At 40.5% G+C, this 25,938-nt stretch overlaps 1 protein-coding gene across 3 annotated transcripts in view; it reads left to right on the top strand.

Annotated features, from left to right (window-relative positions):
* Positions 1–23,757, top strand: part of nr1d2b (nuclear receptor subfamily 1, group D, member 2b) — a 25,128-nt gene extending 1,371 nt beyond the window's left edge. Inside the window, exons 2-9 of one of the 3 annotated variants that reach the window (XM_043689443.1) lie at positions 3,034–3,191; positions 4,231–4,506; positions 4,662–4,750; positions 12,012–12,156; positions 12,313–12,872; positions 13,141–13,326; positions 15,460–15,670; positions 22,822–23,757. In XM_043689443.1, coding sequence (XP_043545378.1) covers positions 3,110–3,191; positions 4,231–4,506; positions 4,662–4,750; positions 12,012–12,156; positions 12,313–12,872; positions 13,141–13,326; positions 15,460–15,670; positions 22,822–23,018 — 1,746 coding nt within the window. In that variant the 5' untranslated portion in view covers positions 3,034–3,109 and the 3' untranslated portion in view covers positions 23,019–23,757. The remainder of the gene's footprint in view (positions 1–3,033; positions 3,192–4,230; positions 4,507–4,661; positions 4,751–12,011; positions 12,157–12,312; positions 12,873–13,140; positions 13,327–15,459; positions 15,671–22,821) is intronic. The other 2 variants (XM_043689444.1, XM_043689445.1) reach the window with 2 other exon arrangements.
* The last annotated feature ends 2,181 nt before the right edge of the window (positions 23,758–25,938 follow it).

A 25,938-nucleotide genomic window follows, 5' to 3' on the forward strand; every position in this document is an offset into this window, starting at 1 on the left:
AATCGTTTATATAAATGACGAAAAGTAGTGGACCCAGGACCGATCCTTGTAGCACTCTAGTGGTCATAGGCCTCCAGTCTGAAAAACAACCCTCCACCACCACCCTCTGTCTTCTACATTTGAGCCAGTTCCTTGACTCCACTTTGATACCTTATCCCTATAACAGTTGATTCCCATGTGAACCAGCCTTGTGACAACCCTCTGCAGTCAAGAATTCTGCAGATTTATTACCTTCCGAGCAGAAATCCCTACTAATCTCTGTCATAGTTTGGCAGCCTCTAACTCAGATTGTGACTTTGGAACTCTATTCCTTAAAAGGTGGTAGAAGCAGAGTCTGAATATTTTGAAGGCATATAAAAGTAGGTAAATTATTGATAATGAGGGGAAAACATTACCTTGATAAGTGAGAATGGGGAGTAATCTAATCAACCATGATCTTATTGAATAGTGGAACAGGTACAAGGGCCGATGGCCTGCTCTTAATAAAAATAGGGACATTTTGCTAAAATACAAGGTGCTAGTTAAATTGCGTCTAGAATACTGAACAGTTTTGGTGCCCTTATCTAAGGTGCCCTTATCTACTCTATTCTGGCATTGGAGGCAGTCAGAGAAGGTTACTAGGGTTAATCCTGGGTATGGAGGAATCATTTTATGAAAGATAGAGTAGATTAGAACATTACAGCGCAGTACAAGCCCATCGGCCCTTGATGTTGCACCGCCCTGTGAAACAAATCTGAAACCCATTTAACCTACACTATTCCGTTCTCGTCCATATGTCTATCCAATGACCATTTAAATGCCCGTAAAGTTGGCTAGTCTACAACTGTTGTAGGCAGTGTGTTCCACGTCCCTACTACTGAGTAAAGAAACTACGTCTGACATCTGTACTATATCTATCACCCCTCAATTTGAAACTATGCCTCCTTGTGCTAGCCATCATCATCCTAAGAAAAAGGCTCTCAATGTCCACCCAATCTAACCCTCTGATTATCTTGTATGTCTTGATTAAGTCACCTCTCAACCTTCTCTCTAATGAAAACTCAACATTTCCTCACAAGTCCTTCTCTCCATACAGGCAATATCCTAGTAAATCTCCTTTGAACCCTTCCCAAAGCTTCCTCATCCTTCCTATAATGCGGTGACCAGAACTGCTTGCAATACTCCAATTGTGGCCACAGCAGAGTTTTGTATAGCTGCAATAGGATGGGCCTGTTTTAATTTGAATTTCAAAGATTGAGAGGTGACCTTAATGAAACATAGATTCCCAGGAGACTTCACAAGGTAGTTGTAGAGAAGCTGTTTTCCCTTGAGAGATTCTGATGCTCAAGATCTTATGTGGCTGATATTCGTGAAAGACCAAACATGTGTTACAGCCTTTACAGTTCTGTTCCACACTTTATTGACATGGATTGCAGTTAGCTCTGTAATAGAAATGATTGGTCAGAGCTATTTTGGTGTTTGAAATCCTGCAAGGTTTGGAGTTACTGGAAGACTGCTACTGATTTGCTAATTCTTGAATGGCGCTCATTACCTACACCACCCTCCTTTTGAGATGCTGCTTTCTCGATCGGGGAAGTAATCAACATTGTTTATGTTCTTTTGCTTGGTGATATTGGGGAAGCCTTGCTTCAGTCCAGTCATCATTGTCATCATCTTCTCTCAGATGATATGTAGGCCACTGTCAAAGTTAGTGGTCATATACTGGTGCATACACAATTTGGCAAAAATAGCAGTGCCAACTTTGAAATCCAGTCTGTCAACCACTGGTGTTACTACATAATACCAGAGTCTGCACCCAGCATTGTCTTTTTCACGATGATATCAACAAAAGGAGTAGAGGAGTTAATGCTGCCTTGCCATTATCACTTGAAGTCTGGGGGTACCTGTGCTCGCCTTGATTATGTATAAGGTGTTGAAGATGTTAATATAACATTCCACTAATGTTGTACATCTTGTGATGTACCAGAATGATTGCCGATGGATGCTTCTGAAACCGTTGAAATCAATTAAGTTGAAATTAAGGACTTCTGATACTCAAGGCTCTGATGTTATTATTGATATTGAATAGTATGACCTAGTCACAGCATGATCCACCATTGCAGAAACCTTCTTCTTGTTCACAAATACGACCATGTACTTCTGCTTGCTATTTTTTGTGGAGTACCATGTTGAAGACCTTGCAAGTACTGACAGAATTGCTGTACTTCTCGACTTGTTGCAATCACTGAGCTTCCCTTTATTTGGCACCTTGATGATTATTTCTTGTTTGCATTCAAACAAACTGGGATATCCTCTATAGTCCCGATCTTGTTGAACAGGTCTGTGAGCTTTTTTATTATTTTTGTTCAATCCCTCTGCTCTGTAAAGCTAATTTTATGTTTATTGGATATCAAATCTCTCCATTATGATGAAAGTAATAAATGTATTCAATATCTTTTTAAAGCTTGCTTCCACTTTAATCTTACATGTATGCCCCACTCTTTATTTCTTGTCTCTCAAATGTTTAAAAAGTAGTGGATAATCAGTGCATCTTCTTTCTGGTTTGAAGTTTGTGAGAATTATCCATCGTAATTGGAGTGTCTGAAATCAAATTAATGCTGGGCCACAGAGATTGCTAAAGCTTTTTGATTTCTTGGCAGTGTGTAGCTTTCATTTTGGGATTAGAAAATATGTGCCAAAGGTTTCTTCATGTTATACTATTTGATGTAACTCATCATTTAAAAAAATATTTATTCACTCACTGAAAAGAGGTGATGCTGGTCAGGCTGGCAGTTATTGTCAAATCTTAATTTCCACTGAGGAGATAATGGACAGCCTCTTTGAGCTGCTGTAGGCCATTGTATCAACTTCTGTTACAACAGAGTGACTTGTGGGCCATTTTGGAGGACAGTTAAGAGTCCGTTAAATGTCTTACTCTCTAAAGAATAAACTCCTATCCACTCTGAGCTTGTAAACTGCTGCCCCTCTCCAAATTCCCTTTCCTCTCAAACTCTTGAAAAATATTACCTTCCAACTTTGTGCTTATTCTTCCAGAACTCCATGTTTGATTACCGCCAGTCAGGTTTCTGTCCCTGCCACAGCACCAAAATGATTCTTATTAACACCCTGGATGACTGTGATAAAGGCAAACTATGATTTGGGATCAACCAAAGCCCGTGACTTTGTACCAACTCTCTCAAAAACTCAGGCAGGTGAAGATTAATTAAGAAAAGTTAACTTGCTGAGTTTTTGAGTTAGTAACAGACAGGATTGATGATGGTAATGCGGTCTGTAAACAAAGGCAGGCCCCAAAGGTCTTTTTGGCACCTTAGGTGAAATATTGTATAACCTTACTGCAACCCCAAAAATTCAATGTACAGAAACATGAGAAGTTTAGAAATTTTACGTTTGTTTCCATGGCATTTGAAATAGCACACTTGGTGCTCCTTTAAAACCTGGTACTTTAGGCAACTGCCTAATTTGCCTATATGGTCAGCTGGCCATGTCTATATATTGTCCCAAAGAATCATTATTTTGATTGAATGCCATAATTAAAGTGGGTTTGGTTATAACTGAAATATTGTGTTTAATTCTGGGTACTACACTTTAGAAAGATGTCAAACCTTAGGGTTTTGAAAATATTTACTGGAATGTTTCCAAGAATAATGAGAGCTTGGAGAAGCTACGGTTGTTCTCTTTTTTTTAAAAGACCTTTGAGAGGAGATTTGATAGAGGTGTTCAAAATTGTGGCAGAGAGTAAATAGAGAAACTTTTTCAATTGTTAGAATGAGCTAGAACTATGGCACAAATTTAAGGTGATTGGTTCTTTCATCAAAGTGAAATGAGATGCCTTTTTTGATGCAACCTGTGGTTAGGATCTACAGTGCACTTAATGAATAAGTGGTGGTGGTGGCAGAGCCAACCATGGCTCTCAGAGAATTGGATACCTGAGGAAAAATGATCATATGGCCACGAACAAGAGATAAAACAATGCATAAGGCTAACTGGTTTACTGTCTCAGAGTTAACATGGGTTCAAAGGGCTGACTGTCTTCCTGCTGGGCTTAATTATGGTTCTAAAGGAAATGAGATTCAACTCTGCCTTCCATAGTTTTTCAGACTAAATGGATTAATGGGACAGGAGGAAAATAAAATGTGTGAAAAGAAAGTTTAAAACAGGCATGAATAACTTCTAATTTATTTGTTTAGCTTTATAATTGTCTTCCATTCACTTTTATTTCTTTTTATGCAGGTGGTGTCATTGCATATATAAGTTCATCAAGTTCCAGTTGTAGTCCTGTCTCTTACCACAGTGACAGTTCGGAGAACAGCCTCCAGTCAGTCTCGTCTTCTGTTCCATCGTCACCTAACAGTTTTGTGTCTGATAACCACATTAACTCCAATGACATGCTTGCTGATAACTGTACATTGAAACTAGGAAGTTCCAGTAACATTCAGCTTGCATGTTCAACTAAAGGGGATGGGTCAAACGCAAACCCTTTGAGCAAATGTACCAGCGGCATTACTAGTGAGTGGATAATGCTGTAATTAAAATTTAATCACAGAACTAGTATGTTTTGACATCCAAAAATTTTAAATTAAAACAGACATATATAAACTTGATTTTATGATTGCTAGGCCGCTTCTGCTATTATAATCCATTGGGTATGTGCTTTCTTTTAGAAATTAATGGGATGATCCTTCTGTGTAAAGTCTGTGGAGATGTGGCATCTGGATTCCATTATGGTGTGCATGCATGTGAAGGTTGCAAGGTAAGGTATATTTCTCTGTAAATTTTAATAAATAATCCATTAAACATCTCTATGTAGAAGAATTCTTAATGTAGTCTGAATAATATCTACAAATTTATTGGATTACTAATTGAATTGGTATAATTAACTAATGCATTTTCTGGCATGTTGCAAACCTCCCATAGTTCCATGGGGAATGAGATATCACACTACAGAGGAACCTTGATTATCACAATGAAATGGACGGGCCGTATTTCGTTCGGATAATTCATTATGCGGTTAATCGATTCAATGCCTCTTCTCTGGGGCTCTGAGTTTTCTAAAGTTTCCTTTTTCCTCGCTCTGCCTGTCTTGCTCCTTCTCTCTGTCTCAGGGTTTGTTTCTGAGCAAACGCATACTTGTAAGAGACCTGCAGCATTGCTGAAGCCTTACTCCCCCCCCATCAGTTCAATTGGATTAACACAGTGAGCACTTGATATGTCCGCTCCCTGTTCAGGAGACTAGGCAGCAGCACATCGTGCGAGAGTCCCTGCCCCAACCCCGCTCCCGTCTGCCCCCAACTTGTGCCCGCCATCTGATCCGACCGTCCTGATACCCCTGCCACTCCCTATGGGCAGCCAGACTGGACCCCAACAGCAAGACTGCTGCTGATTTTGGTGGGGTGAGTCTCAAAATAGTACTCTCACATGCACACGCAGCAACACACATTACTTTTTACTGCAACATTTTGACAAGTTCCAGGACCATGTTGGAGAGATTATTTGGGGAAGGGGGGTGGTTTCAGGTACACCCCTGTGCAGAACTCTAGGAAATGTGTGAAGAGGGCGGGTGATCAGTCATTTGGCAACTGTGCCTGGGCTTCCATGGATGTCCAGGACTGTTCTCGTCAGCATTTCAGTAAGCAGAGTTCATTTTTAATCATTGTAAACGAAAGACGTGATCAGTTGGAAACACCACTTTGACGTAATGTTTCTATCAGAACTGTGAGATCTTCTTTGGATAATCCGAAATTAGGATACTTGATATTTGGATAATCGAGGTTCCTCTGTATTGTGTTATTGCAGAATGATGATTTATTAATAGAAAATGAATTTAATGTTCATACTCTAGCCAATTATTAGGTGTAATTTACTCTTAGGCACGTTATAACTGTAAATTCAACTTTCCTTTCAGTGCATCCTTTTAAAGATTAAGATTGGCATCTATTACTATTATTTTCATTCACTGCATCTGAGAAAATGGTAATAGTCCGTGTGAACTTCCATTTCATAGTACTCATAGGTAAAGAGTTCTAGGATTTTAACAGAGATGATGAATGAACAATGATATAAGCCCAAGATCAGAGGGATGTGAGTTGGAAATGGTGCTGATAAACTGGACTCTTCTAGATGACTTTTCAGGTTTAGGAGGTGCTGCTGAAAAAGCCTTGATGAGATACAGCAGCGTATCCTTCAGGTAGTACACACTGCAGTCAAGGCATGATGCTCATGAAGGGCTTGGATGGTTATTCACCTGTAATTATTGAAGAAGGTTTTGTCCTACCTTGTGTTGAGCTTCTTGAGCGTTATTGGAATTAGTATTCATCTGGCTGAGTACAGAGTATTTTATCATTTTCTTCACTTGTGCTTGTATTTGGTGGTTAGGCTTGAGCTAGTCAGGATTGTGTGTTGTTGGAAAAGCACAGCAGGTTAGGCAGCATCCGAGGAGCAGGAAAATCGACGTTTTGGACCGGAGCCCGTCATCAGGAATCTGATGAATTTTCCTGCTCCTCGGATTCTGCTTTTCCAGCAACACACTCTCAACTCTGATCTTGAGCTCGTCAGGAGGTGAGTTACTCTCACAGAATGTCTTGCTTCAATAGTCAAATTATTTCTGTGGCAGGTCCAGTCATGTTTCTGGTCAGTGGTGATCTTGAGAATGTTGGCGGTGAGAAGCAATGCTAAATGCTATATGCTTGGAACAGTGTTTAGACTATTTTGTGTTGGAGGTGGTTATTACTCATATGAAGTGTGGACAAGTATAATTCAATGTCACTTGCCTAGCTCCTGCTGCATTTGGGAATAGATTGGTTCAGTTTCTGAGGTATATTATTGAAAATTGCAATTGTCAGCAAACAATCCCATTTCTGACTTTATCAACGGCCTTTCCACAACATAAAGCAGCTGAAGATGGTTGGGCTTTATTTGATTACTCTCTGTGCAAATACATATTTCTTAGCTCAGTTCCCAAATTTGCCTTTCAGAATTCTCTCTCCCTGGCCTTTTATTATTGCATATCTGTGTTATTTCAAACATTTTTGGTTGTATCTTAGAATAAAGTCTTTTTCTTGAGGTGGACTTCTCAAATTGTCAGGGCTCATATCATGTGAAATATTAAGATCCCATTAAGGACATTCGTAGAAGAAATCCAAACACTCAGAACACCGTGCCACAAGATTTTGTGTTTTTAAGCAAAGACAAACTTTGTTGTACATAAAGAGAAATTAAAATGAAAAAGAAAAACACCACTGACTAAACACTATAGCCAGGTGTTTCCCAGAACTTTGTGGGAAGCTAGGAAAGACACTGCTGGGCAACTTGCTGAGATATTTGTTAAATTGATAGTGAGGTGTCGGAAGACTGAAGGGTGGCTAATGTGATGCCATTATGTAAGGAAAAGTCAGGGAACTATAGATCGGTGAGCCTGAAGTTAGTGGTGGATAGGTTGCTGGAGGGGATTCTGAGGGACAGGATTTATGTGCATTTGAAAAGGCAAGGACTGATCAGGGATAGCCAGCATGGTTTTGTGCATAGGAAATTGTAGCTGGAAATGTGTTGCTGGAAAAGCGCAGCAGGTCAGATAGCATCCAGGGAACAGGAGAATCGACGTTTCGGGCATAAGCCCTTCATAAGGGCTTATGCCCGAAACGTCGATTCTCCTGTTCCCTGGATGCTGTCTGACCTGCTGTGCTTTTCCAGCAACACATTTCCAGCTCTGATCTCCAGCATCTGCAGACCTCACTTTCTCCGCATAGGAAATTGTGTCTCACTAATTTGAGTGAGTTTTTAGAAGAGGTGATGAAGATTATTGATAAAGGCAGGAGTGTTACGCATTGATTATATTGTCTTCAGCAAAGCATTTAACAAGGTTCTGATTGGTAAACTGGTAGTAAGGTTCGATCACAGGATCCTGGAGGAGCTAGCCAATTGGATTCAAAATTCGCTTGAAGGTCGGAGACAGAGGGTAGTAGTAGGGAGTTGCTTTTTGGATTGGAGGCCTGTGACCAGTGGTGTGCCATAAGGATCAGTGCTTAGACTAGTGTTGTTTATCATGATTTGGATGTGAATATAGGTGGTATGCTTGTATAGACCTTGGGCTACAGGTGTGAAAGTGGAGTTACAGGTAGACAGGGTGTGAGAAGGTGTTTGGCATGCTTACCTTCATTGGTAATAGTGTTGAGTATAGCGGTTGGGATAACAGGCTGCGGCTGTACAGGACATTGGTGAGATGACTTTTGGTATATGTATACAATTTTAGGAAGGATGTTGGTAAACTAGAGAGAGTGCAGAAAAGATTTATAAGAATATGCTGGAATTGGAGGGTTTGAGCTATAGGGAGAGGCTGGATAGGCTGGGGCATTTTTTCCTTGGAGCAATAGATACTGAGAGGTAACCTTTATAGAGGCTTACAAAGTTGAGGGGCATTGATAGGTTGAATAGCCAAGGTCTTTTTCCTTGGCTATTCAAAAGTAGAGGACACAGATTTAAGGTAAGAGAGGAAGGATTTAAAAGGGATCTGATGTTTTCAAGCAGATATTGGTGCATGTATAGAACAAGCTGCCAGAGGAAGTGATGGGGATGGGTATAATAGCGACATTTAAAAGACATCTGGATGGGTATATGACTAGGAAGAGTTGAGAGAGATAAGGGCCAAATGCTAGTAAATTGGACAGGGTCAGATTGGGTTGTCTGGTCGGTGTAGATGAGTTGGGCCAAAGGGTCTGTTTCAGTGCTGTATGACTCTTTATGTGATTAACTCATTGTGTGTATTTTTACTCTTTGATGGGATGGAGGACAGAGGAAGCAAATATTCTGTATATTTTATGAAATATTGAAGGTTCACACACTTTAATCCAAAGATATACCACAGTACTGCATTCACTTTAATACTTCTCAGCATTCCAACTATTTGGAGATTAGATTGTAAGAATATCTTTCCTTTAGCTTTTGCCTACTTGACTCTTCTCTTTTCTGTAAAGACATTATACTGTGTATGCCTCTTTTTTTTTTGCTGCTGCTTAATACCTAGCCATCTGCCTGTAGCTTTTCAAACTGAATGCTTTCTCCCACAACAATTGGTGGGGACCATCGTAGACTTCTTCCATGAGTTGAAAACTGGAGCAAATATTCCACCTGGTTTTCCCTCGAGGTTCAAACTGAAATAGTGCCCTGTCTGCATTTTGTATGTTGAATAATAAAATTAATATTCTGCTTGAAGTTCAGGCCTCACTGGCTAATATTTATTTCCCTTGACTCTCCTTACTTAGTAGATTAGATTAGATTACTTAGTGTGGAAACAGGCCCTTCGGCCCAACAAGTCCATACCGCTCCGCCGAAGCGCAACCCGCCCATACCCCTACATTTACCCCATACCTAACACTACGGGCAATTTAGCATGGTCAATTCACCTGACCTGCATATCTTTGGACTGTGGGAGGAAACCGGAGCACCCGGAGGAAACCCACGCAGACACGGGGAGAACGTGCAAACTCCACACAGTCAGTCGCCTGAGGCGGGAAGTAAGTAGCAGCCTACACAAGACCAAATCTAAAAATATCACTATCGAAAGTGTGGTGCTGGTAAAGCACAGTAGGTCAGACAGCATTTGAGGAGCAGGAGAATCGACATTTCGGGCATTAGGAATGAGGTCTCATTCCTGCATCTGCAGTCTTCACTTGCTCCTGAAAATATCACTGCATGCTTCTGTCAATAAAAACACAGCTATGTTAAACAAAAGCACCTCTGGTCAAGGCTTCATTCTAAATTATTATCTGTATGGCACTGTTGCATATTTTATTTGGTTCAACCAGAAATGTAAACAAATTATTTTACATTCACACTCAAACACAAGCCACCTTTTTAAATGTGTTAATTTCAGGCTTATTTGAGTTGGATTTATATCAGAAGTTTTACTGGTTTCCTTACTTTCCTACAGTTCAAACTTTAACTGCTAAATCAAAAGTTATTTTCTAAAACATATAAATAACAAATTTGATTTTTGCAAAGTGAGGATAACATAGACTTACATTTCTATGAAGACTTTCACAGTATGAAGCACACTTGTTTTCCAATAAAATAAGTCTGCTTTCCTTTATCTTCCTGTATATTAGAATACAGGTAGTCCCCAAATTCTGGTCTTGAATCCACTTACAAGTTGATTTGATACAAGTTGGAACACAATGCAGGACAATGTGAAGTAACCATTTGTAAGCACAGAAAATGTTCGTATGTCGGGTCTTTGAAATTACATCTCTATATGGGATTACGTTCCTAAATACAAGCATTCATAAGTTGGATGTTTTTAAATCAGGACCCCCTGCACTCATGCAGCCACCTTCTGAAACATGTAGCATTAAATTTGAAGCTATTTTAACTTGCATCAACAAACCTATATCTCCTTAACATGTGAGTTCATTCCAGAAATAATCATACCTTGTAGCAGTTCAAGTTGTGGTGAAATTTGCAATTTGATTTTCAGTCTTAAGTGTAATATTGCATGATATAATTAAGAACTGAACTAAGAATTAGTATTAAAATACAGAAATACATAATTTGGCTTGTGCTTGTTCTGATGCCAGCACTTCAACTGAAACTTTAATCTTATTTCCTTCCCATTTCCTCATTTAATATTCTTCCTTTTCAAATATAGCAGTTAATTCTCTTAAAAGGTAGAGATTCTGTTTTGATAACTACTTGTGGTAAAAAATATCTCTAATCGTCTTTCTGAAAATAAAACCTTTAACCTTGTTAAATTCTTTTAATTTCAAATATAATTTTGCATCAAATCCTTCTTGATATAAATGTTCAAATCAGCAGAAGCGAACAATTTACTGTTCGATACTTCTGCAAAATGGAAAGGTCCCCTTTAACTTCATTTGGTAAGGAAAGCCCAATTTTGTTTTAAGCTTTTCGAAATAACTAAAGCTTCTCTGCTAAGCTTTGCTGTATCCTTTCCATGCTTCTTGATTCCAATGGGAAGTATACGCACTTTCCACAGGCTTGAAGTCTAAATAAGTTAAAGACCCTCTAAGTACACCATTTCTCAGCTGAAATAGGAGATTGGTGGGAACAATGTGAATTGGATCCTGGCCAAGCGTACAGCATATTGACTGACTGCAGGGTAGCTAACGGATGCCTTATGTTCTAAGGGCTTTATCTTCCCAGAGTCACAATACCTCATTCCCTGGACTGTCTCCAGAAAATGATTTTCATTCAAAATAGAATTTGAGTTGATCTAGACATTTAAAAATGCTGCTTCGTGTGCGCGAATGTATGTACAGTATATACGGGGGAGGTCGCCAGCTTTTCTAACAGCAGTCTAAATTAATATCCCACTTTTGTTTTGCAATGGAAACTAACAAATTTCATCTAGTAGTTGCACACATGGATTCATAAGTGTTATCATACTCTTTCTAGCGGATATTTGCAAAAAGCGCTTGCGTAAGGTAGCATGTGCTTCACTCACTTCTTCTAATTTGACTCTTTGTGAGTAGATGTTTGTTGATCCTTAGGAAAGTTTTATGCCTTGTAAGAGGTTAATTATTTCTGCTCTAGAGTATTTTTTGCGGAAAAATGAGTTTCTTTATGATTAGGTTAGATTACTTAGTGTGGAAACAGGCCCTTCGGCCCAACAAGTCCACACTGACCCTTCGAAGAGCAACCCACTCAGACCCATTCCCCTACATTTATCATGTATGTGAGAAATTATTATTTATAAGCCTGGAGCCTTGGATTTGAAAAAGCTGTACTATTATTTTCTCTGGTGCTTATCACTTCAAAGATGCAGATTTTGACCAAAAAGTGTTCTATGTTTGTTAAATTGTCATGTTGCAAAGAAATAGTAAGCAGTTTAATATGAGTTTGTACCATTAGCAACTTCTCTGTAAAAAAGCACAAATTGACTAACATTCCAGACTGCTTAAAACTGTAAAGGCTTGAACAACTATGGCTACAGGCAATTGGGTGTAAATTTGCAATTTCTAAAAATATGGATTAGCTGGAATGTTTTGTATTTGTTCTTGCAGGGATTTTTCCGAAGGAGCATTCAGCAGAATATCCAATACAAGAAATGTCTGAAAAATGAAAACTGTTCCATAATGAGGATGAATAGGAACCGGTGTCAGCAGTGTCGCTTTAAGAAGTGTTTAGCTGTAGGCATGTCCCGAGATGGTGAGTACCATTGCAGATAGGAACAATACTTGCAATAGTATAATTATGGCAACACATACATCAGATATGGTCATATTTCAAAACTATTGGAAGATAAGTTTGCAATGCAAATTGTTCCAGTACAATGTTGAAAATCTTTGGGATATTCTGTTACAGCTGTTCGATTTGGGCGCATTCCTAAACGTGAGAAGCAGAGAATGTTGATTGAAATGCAAAGTGCAATGAAGAAGATGATGAATAATCAGCTGAACGGCTACGCACAGACTGAAGGATCACAAGATGAAATTGCTTCTTCACAACTGCAACACAAACAACTTCAAAACATTGAAGATGATGTAATTGGTACAGTGGCCAAAGCCCATAAGGAAACATTCTACTGTACTCAAGAAAAAATGGGCAAAATGCTGGAAGCTGAGAAGCTCCAGAACAGAAAGAGTACTCAGAAAAATAGTGATGATAATTGGATAATTGATCAGTCTACAAATAGCATCAATGGAAGCCACTGTTTTCACAATGCAAACCAGCACAAAATCTCTAACACAAATAAGATTACTAACCATGTATTTTGCCCAAATGGTGTGTCAGATAGATTCATAAGTAGGCATTATCATACTGTTTTGAATGAATATACTCAAAATGCAATTGCAGAAGATGGATTTTCTCAAAACAACGCTATGTTTGACCATTCTTGTACCACGGAAAGGAGAATGCATCTGGTAAATACACTATCTATGCTTAGAAAAGGATCATGCATTTATTGCAACGCGATTGTCTATTGGAATGTTTATTTGTTTGAAAGTTCTGTTTGAGATCAACTATTGATATTAAGAAAAAAATTGAGTTCATTCTTTGCAATACAATCTTTAATTCTTACAACTTATTAAAGATCACTATTTTCTTCCTATACATTTTGAATAGAACACCTATTAGTTAAAGCTTCAGTTTCTGGTTTTCATACTGAATTTTGATGTTTGTCTTGGCTAGGTGTGCCCGATGAGTATGTCGCCTTATGTAAATCCCAATAAATCAGAACAGGAAATCTGGGAAGAATTCTCCATGAGCTTTACACCTGCAGTTAGAGAAGTGGTAGAATTTGCAAAACGTATTCCAGGATTCAAAGATCTATCACAACATGACCAAGTTAGCTTGCTTAAAGCTGGAACATTTGAGGTACGTACAGAAGTTTTAAAAAATTCACAATACTTTTCAGTTATCTAGGCACTGGGAAATCAGAAATTGCGAATTCAGCAGTAGTAAACAGTCTTTGTGTTTTGACTATATAAATACAATATACACATTTCACATCTTTTCATCATTCTGTTAAAGTCAATATGAGTAGACATACTTCATGTGCGCATAAGGGTGAGTTAGGTTATTTGATTATTGTAGGATGATGTTAGAACAAGAGCAAAGCACCTTCCAGGCATCATTCTTTTAAATGGGAGCAAATGGACAATGAATTATTATTTCCTAGCTGTGGATACTCTGTTATCAGTCCACAGAGGATGGGTAACTCAGTACATCGGGAGCCAAACCAAGACCTTTTTGGTTTGAGTGGTTTGGTAAGAACAGTATGAAGACCAGTACACATTTATTTAGAATTTCTACTTATGATTTTGCAATTAGAACGTAGAACACAGGTAGAAATTCTGGTGGCATGGTAGAGCTGAACTTTGGTGGGATCACTCAAAAGTGCAGAAAGGAGACCTTTCTAAAACCTCCCATGGAAAACACCAAACCATCTTGTAAGCAGATGACCGTGTCTTCCACCATCCCTGCATCCAAATTCTGTTTTTCAGTGTGACTGGGAAAGTTCTCGAAAATCTTCAATTCTATGTCTTGTGTGGTCACATTAGGCTGAATGAAAATCATTGCAGTTGATAAGGAATCTTTGCTGTGGGCCAAATAAAAATTTACCTTCACGGCTAAGGTGAGGGGCACCCCACTACACCTTCCAACAGCAGATCAGGATTCCAGAATTTTGGGACTATGCTCTTTTTTTTAAACTGTGATTAAAGCAAGTGAATGGATTTATTTTAGATTATGAGCCTGTGTTGCTCAGCACCATTCCAATCTCAATGTACAAATGCTGTTAATAAATTTGTATCATGTAGCTAATTTCCTGCAGTTCATTTTGGAAAGGAGAACAAAAGGGGGGAAACTGCAGAAAGCTGTAACACAAAGGGACTTGGTACTTGTTCATGAAACACAGCAAACTAGCATATAGATGCAGCAGGCAATAAGGAAGGTTGGTCCTTATTTAAAGGGTTTTGGGAGTGTAAGTGTCGGGAAATCTTACTGCAAATGTACGAGGGTCTGGTTATACCATATCTAGAGTACTGTGAGAAGATTTGGTCCTCTTATTTAAGGAAATATTTTATTGGAGGCAGTTTAGAGAAGGTTAGAGGATGATCCCCAGGATGTAGAGATTGTCTTATGAGCAAAGACTGAACAGGTTGGGGCTCTAATTGTTGGAATTTATAAGAATGAGATTATTTCATTTAAACATATAGGATTGTTAAGGAGCTTATCAAGGTAAATATTGAGGATGTTTCCCCTCATGGAAAGTCTCTGACTAGAGGGCATAGTCTCAGAATGATGCCAATTTAAGACTGAGATGAGGAATTTTTTCTGAGAGTTGAGTTTTAAAAATCTCTTGCTATATAGAGATGTGAGGGCAGAGTCCTTGTGTATACTTAAAGCTGAAAGAGAATCTTGATCAAAATGGGAATTGAGGAAAATGAGGAAAGAGCAGGAAAGTGGATCAGAGGACACGAAAGCAAGCCTGAAAATGGAACATGGGTCCACGTGGCTGCAAAACAACATTTGAGCTGCAAATGAGCCCCTTTTCTGAAGTTGCTGGGATTCAATAGTAGTACTCAGGTTTTCACAAGCAAAAAAGTATCTCATTGCAACCTGATGTCTCCACTAGTGTAGTAATAGTGGTGTTACTATGGCAGTCGTTGCACTTCTACTTAAGGTGACTCCTTGGCACCACTTACATTGCTGCTACTGACACCTCAGCTATATCCATGTTACAGCCAAAGCTCAACATATCTTGATTTTAGAACACAGTTAATGTCCATAATTGGACAGGACTTCTTTGCAGCTGGCTGTCTCTGGGAAGATCATGTCCAGCGTCCTGCAATGATCACAATTTTGTTTCTGAGCCGAAACTTAAGCTAACATTAGGATTGCAACTCAGCCCCGGAAAGTATTTCACATTGAAATTGTACTTTTTGTTCCACGTCCAGAGACTTTCTGAATGATGTGCTAATTAATACCCGTTTCTATCATTGGTAGGTATTAATGGTACGCTTTGCTGCTTTATTTGATGTACATGAGCGCACGGTCACATTTCTCAGCGGAAAAAGTTACGGCATGGAAGAGTTGCAGTTATTGGGAGCAGGTGATTTGTTGATGTCCATGTTTGAGTTTAGTGAGAAGCTTGGTGCCCTACAGCTGAGTGAAGAGGAAATGAGCCTGTTTACAGCTGTTGTCCTGGTTTCTGCTGGTAAGAATAGCTGCTATAATTATGTATGTTCCTTAGAATTGTACATGAATGCCACTTTTACGTCATTTCTGTAGAAAATGTATTTTTCCTGTTGAGTTATAAATAATTTGAAAACTAAAACAGGTCAAGAAAATATATTAACTACCTTCTTAATATCCCTCAAATTTATTTCTGTCCTTATTATTGTGATGCCACCATTTCTCTGACCTTTTGCATTTCTTATTGTTGGGCAATGCAGACCAAAATTGGGAAGCCTCTAAAAGTGGCTATGGGGACCAGAATGTGACATTATCCCATGCTTAAAACACAGGCAGCATATCAACTTTACACTACCTGCCCATTGGAATGTAGTAACTTTTTTCTTTGCCTGAATATGTTAACAGGGGTCAATATAGTGAATAGCTAGTACCACTTTAAATCCTAGCCTATGTCGCTTAAGTGGGAGGTGCATTGTTACTGCAGTAGACTTTGCAAATAGAAGCAAGTCTAAGAAAGAATTAGGGCAACCAGGGACAGGCAATAAATGCAGGCCCAGCCACAACACCCATGTGAATGAATAAAGTTCCTTCTTCCTCTCCTGCTTTTGAGGACAGTTGACCTATGCATAAAATTGAGAAGGAGACTCCCAAGTTTGAGTGGAAAACAAATGGGTATGAAGTTCAACACCAGAAATCAAGCACCAAGAATGTACAAGTTCAGTAACCTCTCAGGTGGTGAAGGTCGGATGTCATCTTCTAATCTTATATTCTATCAACTGTGTCAGCAGCCTCAAACTCTTTTAAAGCACCACACTCCTATTCCCTACCAAATATCTATCGAATAGGCTTCCTAACATTCATATATTTCACCTCACTTTAAGACAGTTGGCACCATTGCAAGGTTTGCACGTGTATCTCACAGATTGGTAATATGCACAATTACTCAAAGGGAGGGACAGGCGTGCCAAATGTCTTACTGCCTGGAGGAGGTGCTGCTGACTTTTATTAAGATGTCTGTTGCTTAAGCTGTGATCAACTGTGGTCTGAAACACTGGATAATGGTAGTCTCCTATATAATCCTCCTTCATCCCACATTCCCCTCATCCCATACCTTTATAACCTTCTAAACTGTGTACTTATGTACCTCTTACCCCCTCTAGCACCACCTTACAAACATATGAATTAGGAACAAAAGTAGGACCTTTGGGCCTGATCCACCACTTCACCATTCAATAAGTTGATTTCTGATCTGTTTGTATTTGAAATTTCACTTTGCCATCTATCCCTAATCACCTTCGGTTCTTATTAGGTAAGGGAAGCAATCTACCTTCCCCTTAAAAAATATTCACTGACCCCATGTCCACCACACTCTGAATTGCAAATTCTCTCAAACCTCAGAGGAAATAAAAATCCTTTTGTCTCTGCCCTAAAAAGTTGACTCCCAGTTTTAAAGCATGTCCCCTAATTCTGGATTCATTAGCAAGCTTTAACAACTTTTCCATGTCAAGATCATTTTAGATCTTAGAAACTTCAGTCAAGTCACTGCACGCTCCACTGAACTCTAATCTCTTTTTATAAGATCCCTTGCCCATTCCAGATAACGATCTAGTAAAGTTCCTATACTACATTTTCCTCCATCTCTAATGCATTTTCGTCCATCGTTAAGGCAGAGTAGGTTCAAAGGGCCAAATGCTCTACTCCTCTTTCTGTAAATAAAAAGACCAAAACTGTACATGGTCTCACCAATTACCTGTATCACTGAAGCACAAAATCCTTACTTTTATATTAAGTCTCTCCCATAATAAAGGCAAGCATCCCATTAGCTTTCCTGATTACTTTCTGAACCTATATGCACAAACACATTTTGCACAAACTCTCCCATTCAATGCTGTGCACTCTTCACTAATTCACAAACATCCTCCTGTTGTTCTGCCCCTCACCTGTTCACTTCAGCCCATCTGCTCTCTCATGCCCATTAAACCTCACCAACCTAAATGCCCTTATGCTCACTCATATGTCCTTATGTTCTCCTACACACAGGCACACAATAGTTCCCTCATATGCACGCGTGCTTTTTCAGTCACATGCCCTCATTCTCTTTCTATCACTCAACTCATAATCCAAGATGGTGTGTTGACATTCAATGATTGCAGGGTTTCCTGAAGGGGGAGGGCATACAGATACGTGGTACCTACAGAGGAACCTTGATTATCCGAACGAGATGGGCAGGCACTGTCTTGTTCGGATAATAGATTATTTGGTTAATCGATTAAATGCCTTTCCTCTGGGGCTCAGTTTTCTGTTTAAGTCTGCCCCCTGTTCAGGACACTAGGCAGCAGCACACCACGTGCGAGCCCCCGCCCCAACCCTGTCCAACATCACCCCCCAGCCCTGTCCAACACTGCCCACCTGCCCCCAACACCGCCCACCCCCTGCCCCCTCTCTGGCAGCCGGACTGGACACCAACAACAAGGCAGCTGCTGCCGTTTTTTAAGGGGGTGAGTCTCCAAATAGCGTGCGTGCGGACACACAACCTTTTACTGCTACTTTTTGACAGGTTCCACCTTTTCCCTGTAAAGGACACTGTTGGAGAGATTATATGGAGAAGGTTGGGTTTAGGGTACACTGCTGTGTAGAACTCCGGGGAAAGAGAGAGAGAGAGGACGGGAGGTCAGTCATTTGGAGATGGTGCCTGGGCTCCCTTCGATGTCCAGGACTCTTCCTGGCAGCATTGCAGGAAGCAGAGTTCACTTTTAATCACTGTAAACAAAAGGCGTGATCAGCATAGGAAACACGTCTTTGATGTAATATTTCTATCGAAGGAGATCTCGAGGACCCGAATGATCAGATTTTTGGATAATTGATGTTTGGATAATCGAGGTTCCTCTGTATTGGAAGTGACCTCAAAGATAGTATTCTATGGATTACTTTCAGTGGTGCTTGCTAGTGAGTATAGTGCTGCTGGGGAAGCTTTAAACTATCTTGGCAAGGGTATAGGATCCTGAGGAGAAAGTGAGGTCTGCAGATGCTGGAGATCAGAGCTGAAAATGTGTTGCTGGTAAAGCACAGCAGATCAGGCAGCATCCAAGGAACAGGAGAATCGACGTTTCGGGCATAAGCCCTTCATCAGGAATGGAATCCTGAGACAAGGGTATAGGATCCTGAGACAAGGTTCAGCTGAAAGCGTTCCACAGCCAGAACTAGAAAAGACAGCAAGCAATTCAAAACGTTATAGAAAGTATAGGCCAGTTAGGACACGAGAATTTGGCAAAGTTGGATGATGTTTATTTTCATGCCAGGAGTTTGACAAACAAGGCAGGTGAGTTGAAGACAAAAATTAATATGTAGGAATATAACGTCATTGCTGCCACTGAGGCAAGGTTAAAAGCGGGGCAGGATTATTAGCTCAATATTCCAGGATATAGGGTTTTCAGGCAAGACAGGAATGGAAGTAAAAGAGGGTATGGCAATATTGATTAGGGAATCTATTATAACAGTAAGGAGGGATGACATCTTTAGAATATAGCTCAAATGAAGCCATTTGTTGAGAATGTAAAAACCAAAAAGGAGCATTCACATTGTTGAGTGTTTACTACCAACCCACAAAACAGTCTGTGAGAAATAGAAAGATAAGATAGGCAACACAGCATAACAGTAATAGAGTTTGATAGTGCGGATTTCAACATCCCCAGCATTAACTGGTTAGTCACAGTGTGATAGGTTTAGACAGATAAGAATTCTTAAAATGTAGCTGGGAGAGCTTTTTTAAGTCAGTACAAATAAGGAATACGAGAGAATTATCCAGTAGTTAATTAAGTTTGTTCAGAAACTTGATATGATGCGTAAGTTAAAATGCTAAACCATAGTGTACAATAGTTAGAAATTCATTGATACCTGGGGACAAGCAGGCTGTTGACATGGAATCTGTCGGTCTGAACGGCTGTAAAAACAGAAGCCAACTCTCCAGCCGAGGTGTCGGGGAACTCTTTCTCCTCCTCTTCTGGTTCATCTTCCATCGGGAGAAAACAGCTCTATAAAGACCGCCTGATGAGGACCACCCAAAAGGATTGCCTCAATGAGGATGCTCTTTGCCCCGAGCACTTGCTGATATACCGTTTCTATGGGTGGGTAACTTAACTGTGCCAACAATTGTCTTAGCCCCTTTGGCCATTGACCATGGGACAAATGCTCGTAATATCAGTTGGCCATTGTTCTCTTGCCTACCTCCATCTGAAGATTAGTTTCCTGCTAAGAACCAACCTTATTTTTGAAAATATTACATTTATGAATGGAAATGTGGCACCTGATGACTTTATGCTTGCTAATTAGTTAATTAGTGCTGTAACGTGTTAAATGAGGTCTCCTGCTACACCGGAAGTAGGGAAATGATCATAGGTTTAAAGGGGACCCCAATTTCTGATACCCGTCCAGATTCCTAATAGACATTTAACAGGCTTCTCAATGTCTTCAATAACCCTGTGTAGAATCATAGAGGTCTGCAGCATGGTAATAGGCTCTTTGGCCCATTTTGTCCATTCTACAATGCTGCAGATAGAACACTGCGTAGATATGCTTGGTTAGAGACCAAATGGGTCTATTCATTCTGGAGAAGCTGCCTGTTTGTGTCTTGTGCATTCACTGTTAGATCTACTGACATATTCTCCAACTGCTTCCTACTGGCTGACTGTCATGTACAGGAAGAACAGAAGCTTAGCTGGGGGACATGGAAACCAAACATAAGTCTGTTGAAAAGGTTTTAAATTTGCAGAACTCTGAATACCTCCTTTGAGTCTTCAGGACTCTAGTGGGAAGGAAGTAAGGAACTGCAGGATATGTGCCAACTCCAGAAAAGCTTGCAGAATCTGGGTGGGCTGCAGCTATTGAGGTGGGTTGGCAAGGAGGTCAGGTGGCAGGGGGAAGCCCCAAACATCAGTTTCTGGTTCAGAGTCTGCAGCTCAATGGAATAGAATGAAACATACGTGTTACCTACATAAGGTCGAGACAGAGAGAGAGAGCAACCTGAAGGAAGACGATAGCTCGGTAAATTCATTGCAGTCTGATATTGAGATGATCAGCAAATCCTTTTATATCAGAATATGAATCCCCTACCATGACTATCTTAGGCAACAGTATGCAAGAGAGTCTGGACATTAACTCCTGATGATTTGACTAAGATGTTTGAGCCCTTTTGGAAAGAGTAAAACTAGTTACTAGCTGGAAGTAACAGTTACTAGCTGAGTTGTATTAAACTCTTGTGGGACTTGATCCACCAGATCTTGCTGGAAGTATATGAATTGTAAGAACTGTCTGGCTACATGTCTGAATCCATTTGGGCAAGCATCATCACCCTTATCCATATGTGGATGGAGGGAGATGAAGGAACTTGGAAATTAGCAAACTATCGCTCTTCTGATAATGGACTGCAAAACCATGTCTTCACATCATTGTCAATTGGGTCAGCTCTGCTTTGGAGTTGGTGATCTGTTCTGACATGACGACTTGTTATTGGCAGGAAAATCTCCGAGCTGTTGTGCTACTCATGAGGGACAGATCGTGGACAGCTGCCGCATCTATCTGCACCAGGGTGAAGGGCCTTTGATAGAATAGTTAGATCTCATGGAATACAGGGAGAACTATCCATTTGGATACAGAACTGGCTCAAAGGTAGAAGACAGAGGGTGGTGGTGGAGGGTTGTTTTTCAGACTGGAGGCCTGTGACCAGTGGAGTGCCACAAGGATTGGTGCTGGGTCCACTACTTTTCATATTTACATAAATGATTTGGATGTGAACAAAGGAGATTTAGATAGTAAGTTTGCAGATGACAACAAAATCGGAGATGCATTGGACAGCGAAGAAGGTTACCTCAGATTACAACGGGATCTTGGCCAGATGGGCCAATTGGCTGAGAAGTGGCAGATGGAGTTTATTTCAGATAAGTGCGAGGTGTTGCAGGACTTATACACTTAATGGTAAGGTCCTAGGGAGTGTTGCTGAACAAAGAGACCTTGGAGTGCAGGTTCATAGCTCCTTGAAAGTGGAGTCGCAGGCGGATATGATAGTGAAGAAGGCGTTTGGTATGCTTTCCTTTATTGTCAGAGTATTGAGTACAGGAGTTGAGAGGTCATGTTGCGGCTGTACAGGACATTGGTTAGACCACTGTTGGAATATTGCGTGCAATTCTGGTCTCCTTCCTATCGGAAAGATGTTGTCAAACTTGAAAGTCTTCAGAAAACCTTTACAAGGATGCTACCAGGGTTGAGGATTTGAGCTATAGGGAGTGGTTGAACAGGCTTGGGCTGTTTTCTCTGGAACATTGGAGGCTGATGGGTGATGTTATAGAAGTTTACAAAATTATGAGGGGCATGGATAGGATAAATAGATAAAGTTTTTTTTTCCCTGTGGTGGGGGAGTCCAGGACTAGAGGGCATAGGTTTAGGGTGAGAGGGCAAAGATATAAGAGAGACCTAAGGGGCAACTTTTTCACGCAGAGGGTGGTATGTGTATGGAATAAGCTACCGGAGGAATTGATGGAGGCTGGTACAATTGCGGCATTTGGATGGGTATATGAATAGGAAGGGTTTGGAGGGATATGGGCCGGGCGCTGGCAGGTAGGACTAGATTGGGTTGGGATATCTGGTCGGCATGGACGGATTGGACCGAAGGGTCTGTTTCCCTGCTGTACATCTCTATGACTAATATTGCACACCTACATGATGTATTTGCTGTCCAAAATGGAGCTGTGTTAGGAACTTTGCAATTAGATTCAACTCCTCTTTTATGGTATTTCTCATAGGGTAAATCGGAGAAATCCCTGAATATTCTGGGTAATCTGGCCTCCTGCTGCAAACCTTGTCTTATCTGACTAGCTTTGGTTCATCCACCAACATGTGCTTTTTTTCCAAGGAATGCCTACCAATGCACCCATATGGCATCTTGCATAATTCAAACCACAGTTGCTACTTTAGAGCTCTTAAGGCACTTGTTCGGCCAAAGTTCAGGCAGTGATGTGTCCAGTTTCTCATTATATTTGTTCTGCATTGTAGTAAGACAGATGCTTTGCTTACATTTTAGGCATTAAAAATAAAATGTAGCTGAATTTACTTTCCTTGCAGAAATACTTTTAACATGCTTGGTGATTTTGTTTGACTTTGAATTGTTGTTTTCTCTTCTAGATCGTTCAGGAATAGAAAACATTAACTCAGTTGAGCAATTGCAAGAAACTCTAATTCGAGCACTCAGAACCTTAATTATGAAAAATCATCCAAATGAATCCTCCATCTTTACAAAGCTCCTATTGAAATTACCTGACCTGCGTTCTCTTAACAATATGCATTCCGAAGAATTGTTGGCCTTTAAAATATATCCTTAAATTTATGAATTAGTTCTTCACCCTTTGTTTCTATTCTGTATATTTTGTGAATGAGTATGCATATTTATATATATATATAGTGCATTTTTCTCCAGCATTATTTTTGAGCTACAAAGGGAGTAATTAAATATTAAAAATTAAAAGTATATTAATTAAAATATATTTTGAGATTTTAACTTGTATGTAACTTGAGACTATCAAATATGTATAAATATGACTCACTGTTTACATTTCACCCTTAAAGATGACTTGGATAATTATGGCTTCACTTTAAAATTAAAATCTTAGAGATTTAAAAAAAAATTGGTGCTTAATGTTGCAAGTCTCCATTCAACATTGCTGTCAAAGTGGGATTGACAATTGAGCATAGCGTAATGAAGCTGGATTGTATCCATAACTAACACTTTCCCAGTTAAGAAAAAGTTCTGAAACAGCCTGACAGTATCTTGTGGAGTCTGTGATTATTGTCCAGTTGTCTTCCTGATCCTTTTTTCTTCAAACCACCAAATTGAAGCAGTTGAGTAACATATTGCAGCCAGCATGTCTATATGTCTTGTCTTTATTAGCTGTGTTTGCAGCATCCACTGATTGTTAATCTACATATAATGAAATTGTTATTATACTCAAGTAACATTTTAAAGTTTGGTATTGTCCTCCTGGATTGACTACTGTAAAATGTGCTTTATAATTTGTATTTTTGGATGTGGATCAATGCAGTAAAGTAATGATTTCCATGCAATGCACTTTTCTTTCTTGTCTGTGTAATCGATAATCCCAGTTTTTATAAAACATTGATCAGGCCACAGATGAAATACTATGTACAGCTTTGGTTGCCACACTATTGGAAGGATATGATTGCACTGGAGAGGGTCCAGAGGAGATTCAGTAGGATGTTGCCGGAGATAAAACCTCATCGTTTATGAGGAGAGGCTGGGTTTGCTTGAGAGCTGACCTGATGAGTGCAAGTATAAAAACCTTGATAAAATGTATCTTGTCTAGCAAATACACATTAAAAATTATTACAAAAAAATGCCTAGTTGGCTGACAGTCAACTGGTTAATGTTTTTGATTTTTTTTTGCATTTTAAATGGCATTAATAAGACAGTGTGTTGGTAAACTAGTGGGATGAACAGTGGAGGCAGCCATTGCAAAAGTTTCTAATTTCCAACCACATTTTGTAGCTTTTAAAGCAGATACACTAGGAGATGTGAAAATGCAGATCAGGAATGAGTAGGCAAATGGAAACATAAAAGACAGGTAGAAAACAGGAGGCATACCTGAGAGCTGGGAAATTGGTTATCCAATGCCTTTCAAGTAAGTGTGCACCTAATTTTGGAATTATATCAGACAATTGTTGGTAGATGGTGTGCCAAATGCACTCCTACTTTTGTACATTTTTAGCATCTTGTTCCAGAATGAAACTGTAGACACAACTGAACTACTTACCTGCCTATCAATCTGCCTGGCAAGACTATGATCAGAAATGAGGTTAAAAACAATGACCGCAGATGCTGGAAACCAGATTCTGGATTAGTGGTGCTGGAAGAACACAGCAGTTCAGCCAGCATCCAAGAAGCTTCGAAATCGACGTTTCAGGCAAAAGCCCTTCATCAGGAATAAAGGCAGTGAGCCTGGAGCGTGGAGAGATAAGCTAGACGATCAGTCCTCAGCAAAGGACTCACCTTCATCCCCCTCCGTCCACGCATCAATGAATTTAATACACGCCGTGACGTCGAACAATTCTTCCGTCGCCTCCGAGCTTGCTTTCACAATCAGGACTCCCGCCCATCTTCCGAGGACGCCTTCGCCCACCTCCAACACACAGCATCCACCTGGACACCCCGTGCTGGCCTATTACCTGCCCTCGACCTCTTCATTTCCAACTGCTGCCAGGACATTAACCGCCTCAACGTGTCTACCTCTCTCCCCCACTCCAAAATCTCACCCTCACAACGCGCAGCCCTCCAATCCCTCTGCTCCAATCCCAACCTCACCATCAAGCCAGCGGATAAAGGAGGCGCAGTGATAGTCTGGTGCACTGACCGCTACACCGCTGAAGCCAAACGTCAACTCGAGGACACCTCTTCCTACTGTCCCCTCGATCATGACCCCACCCCTCATCACCAAACCATCATCTCCCAGACCAGACAGAACCTCATCACCTCAGGACATCTCCCACCCATAGCTTCCAACCTCAGTCCGGGAACCCCGCACTGACCGGTTCTACCTCCTTCCCAAGATCCACAAGCCTGACCACCCTGGCCAACCCATTGTCTCAGCATGCTCCTGCCCCACTGAACTCATCTCTACCTACCTCGACACTGTCCTATTCCCCCCTAGTCCAGGAACTCCCCACATACGTTCGAGACACCACCCACGCCCTCCACCTCCTCCAAGACTTCCGTTTCCCCGGCCTCCAACGCCTCATCTTCACCATGGTTATCCAATCCCTCTACACCTCCATCCGCCATGACCAGTGCCTCCAAGCTCTCCGTTTTTTCCTCTCCAGACGTCCCCTACAGTACCCCTCCACCGACACACTCATTCGTTTGGCCGAACTGGTCCTCACCCTTAACAATTTCTCCTTTGGTCTGGAGGAAGTGGGAGGATTCAAAGGGGTAGCCATGGGCACATGTATGGGCCCCAGCTATGCCTGTCTCTTTGTTGGCTACGTAGAGCAGTTGATCTTCCGTAATTACACCAGCACCACTCCCCACCTCTTCCTCCGCTACATTGATGACTGCATTGGCGCCACCTCGTGCTCCCGCAAGGAGGTTGAGCAATTCATCAACTTCACCAATACATTTCACCCTGACCTTAAATTTACCTGGACCATCTCTGACACCTCCCTCCCCTTTCCGGACCTCTCCATCTCCATTAATGACGACCGACTTGACACCAACATTTTTTACAAACCCAC

This window comes from Chiloscyllium plagiosum, chromosome 5, assembly GCF_004010195.1.
Source record: "Chiloscyllium plagiosum isolate BGI_BamShark_2017 chromosome 5, ASM401019v2, whole genome shotgun sequence".
NCBI classification, from domain to species: domain Eukaryota; kingdom Metazoa; phylum Chordata; class Chondrichthyes; order Orectolobiformes; family Hemiscylliidae; genus Chiloscyllium; species Chiloscyllium plagiosum.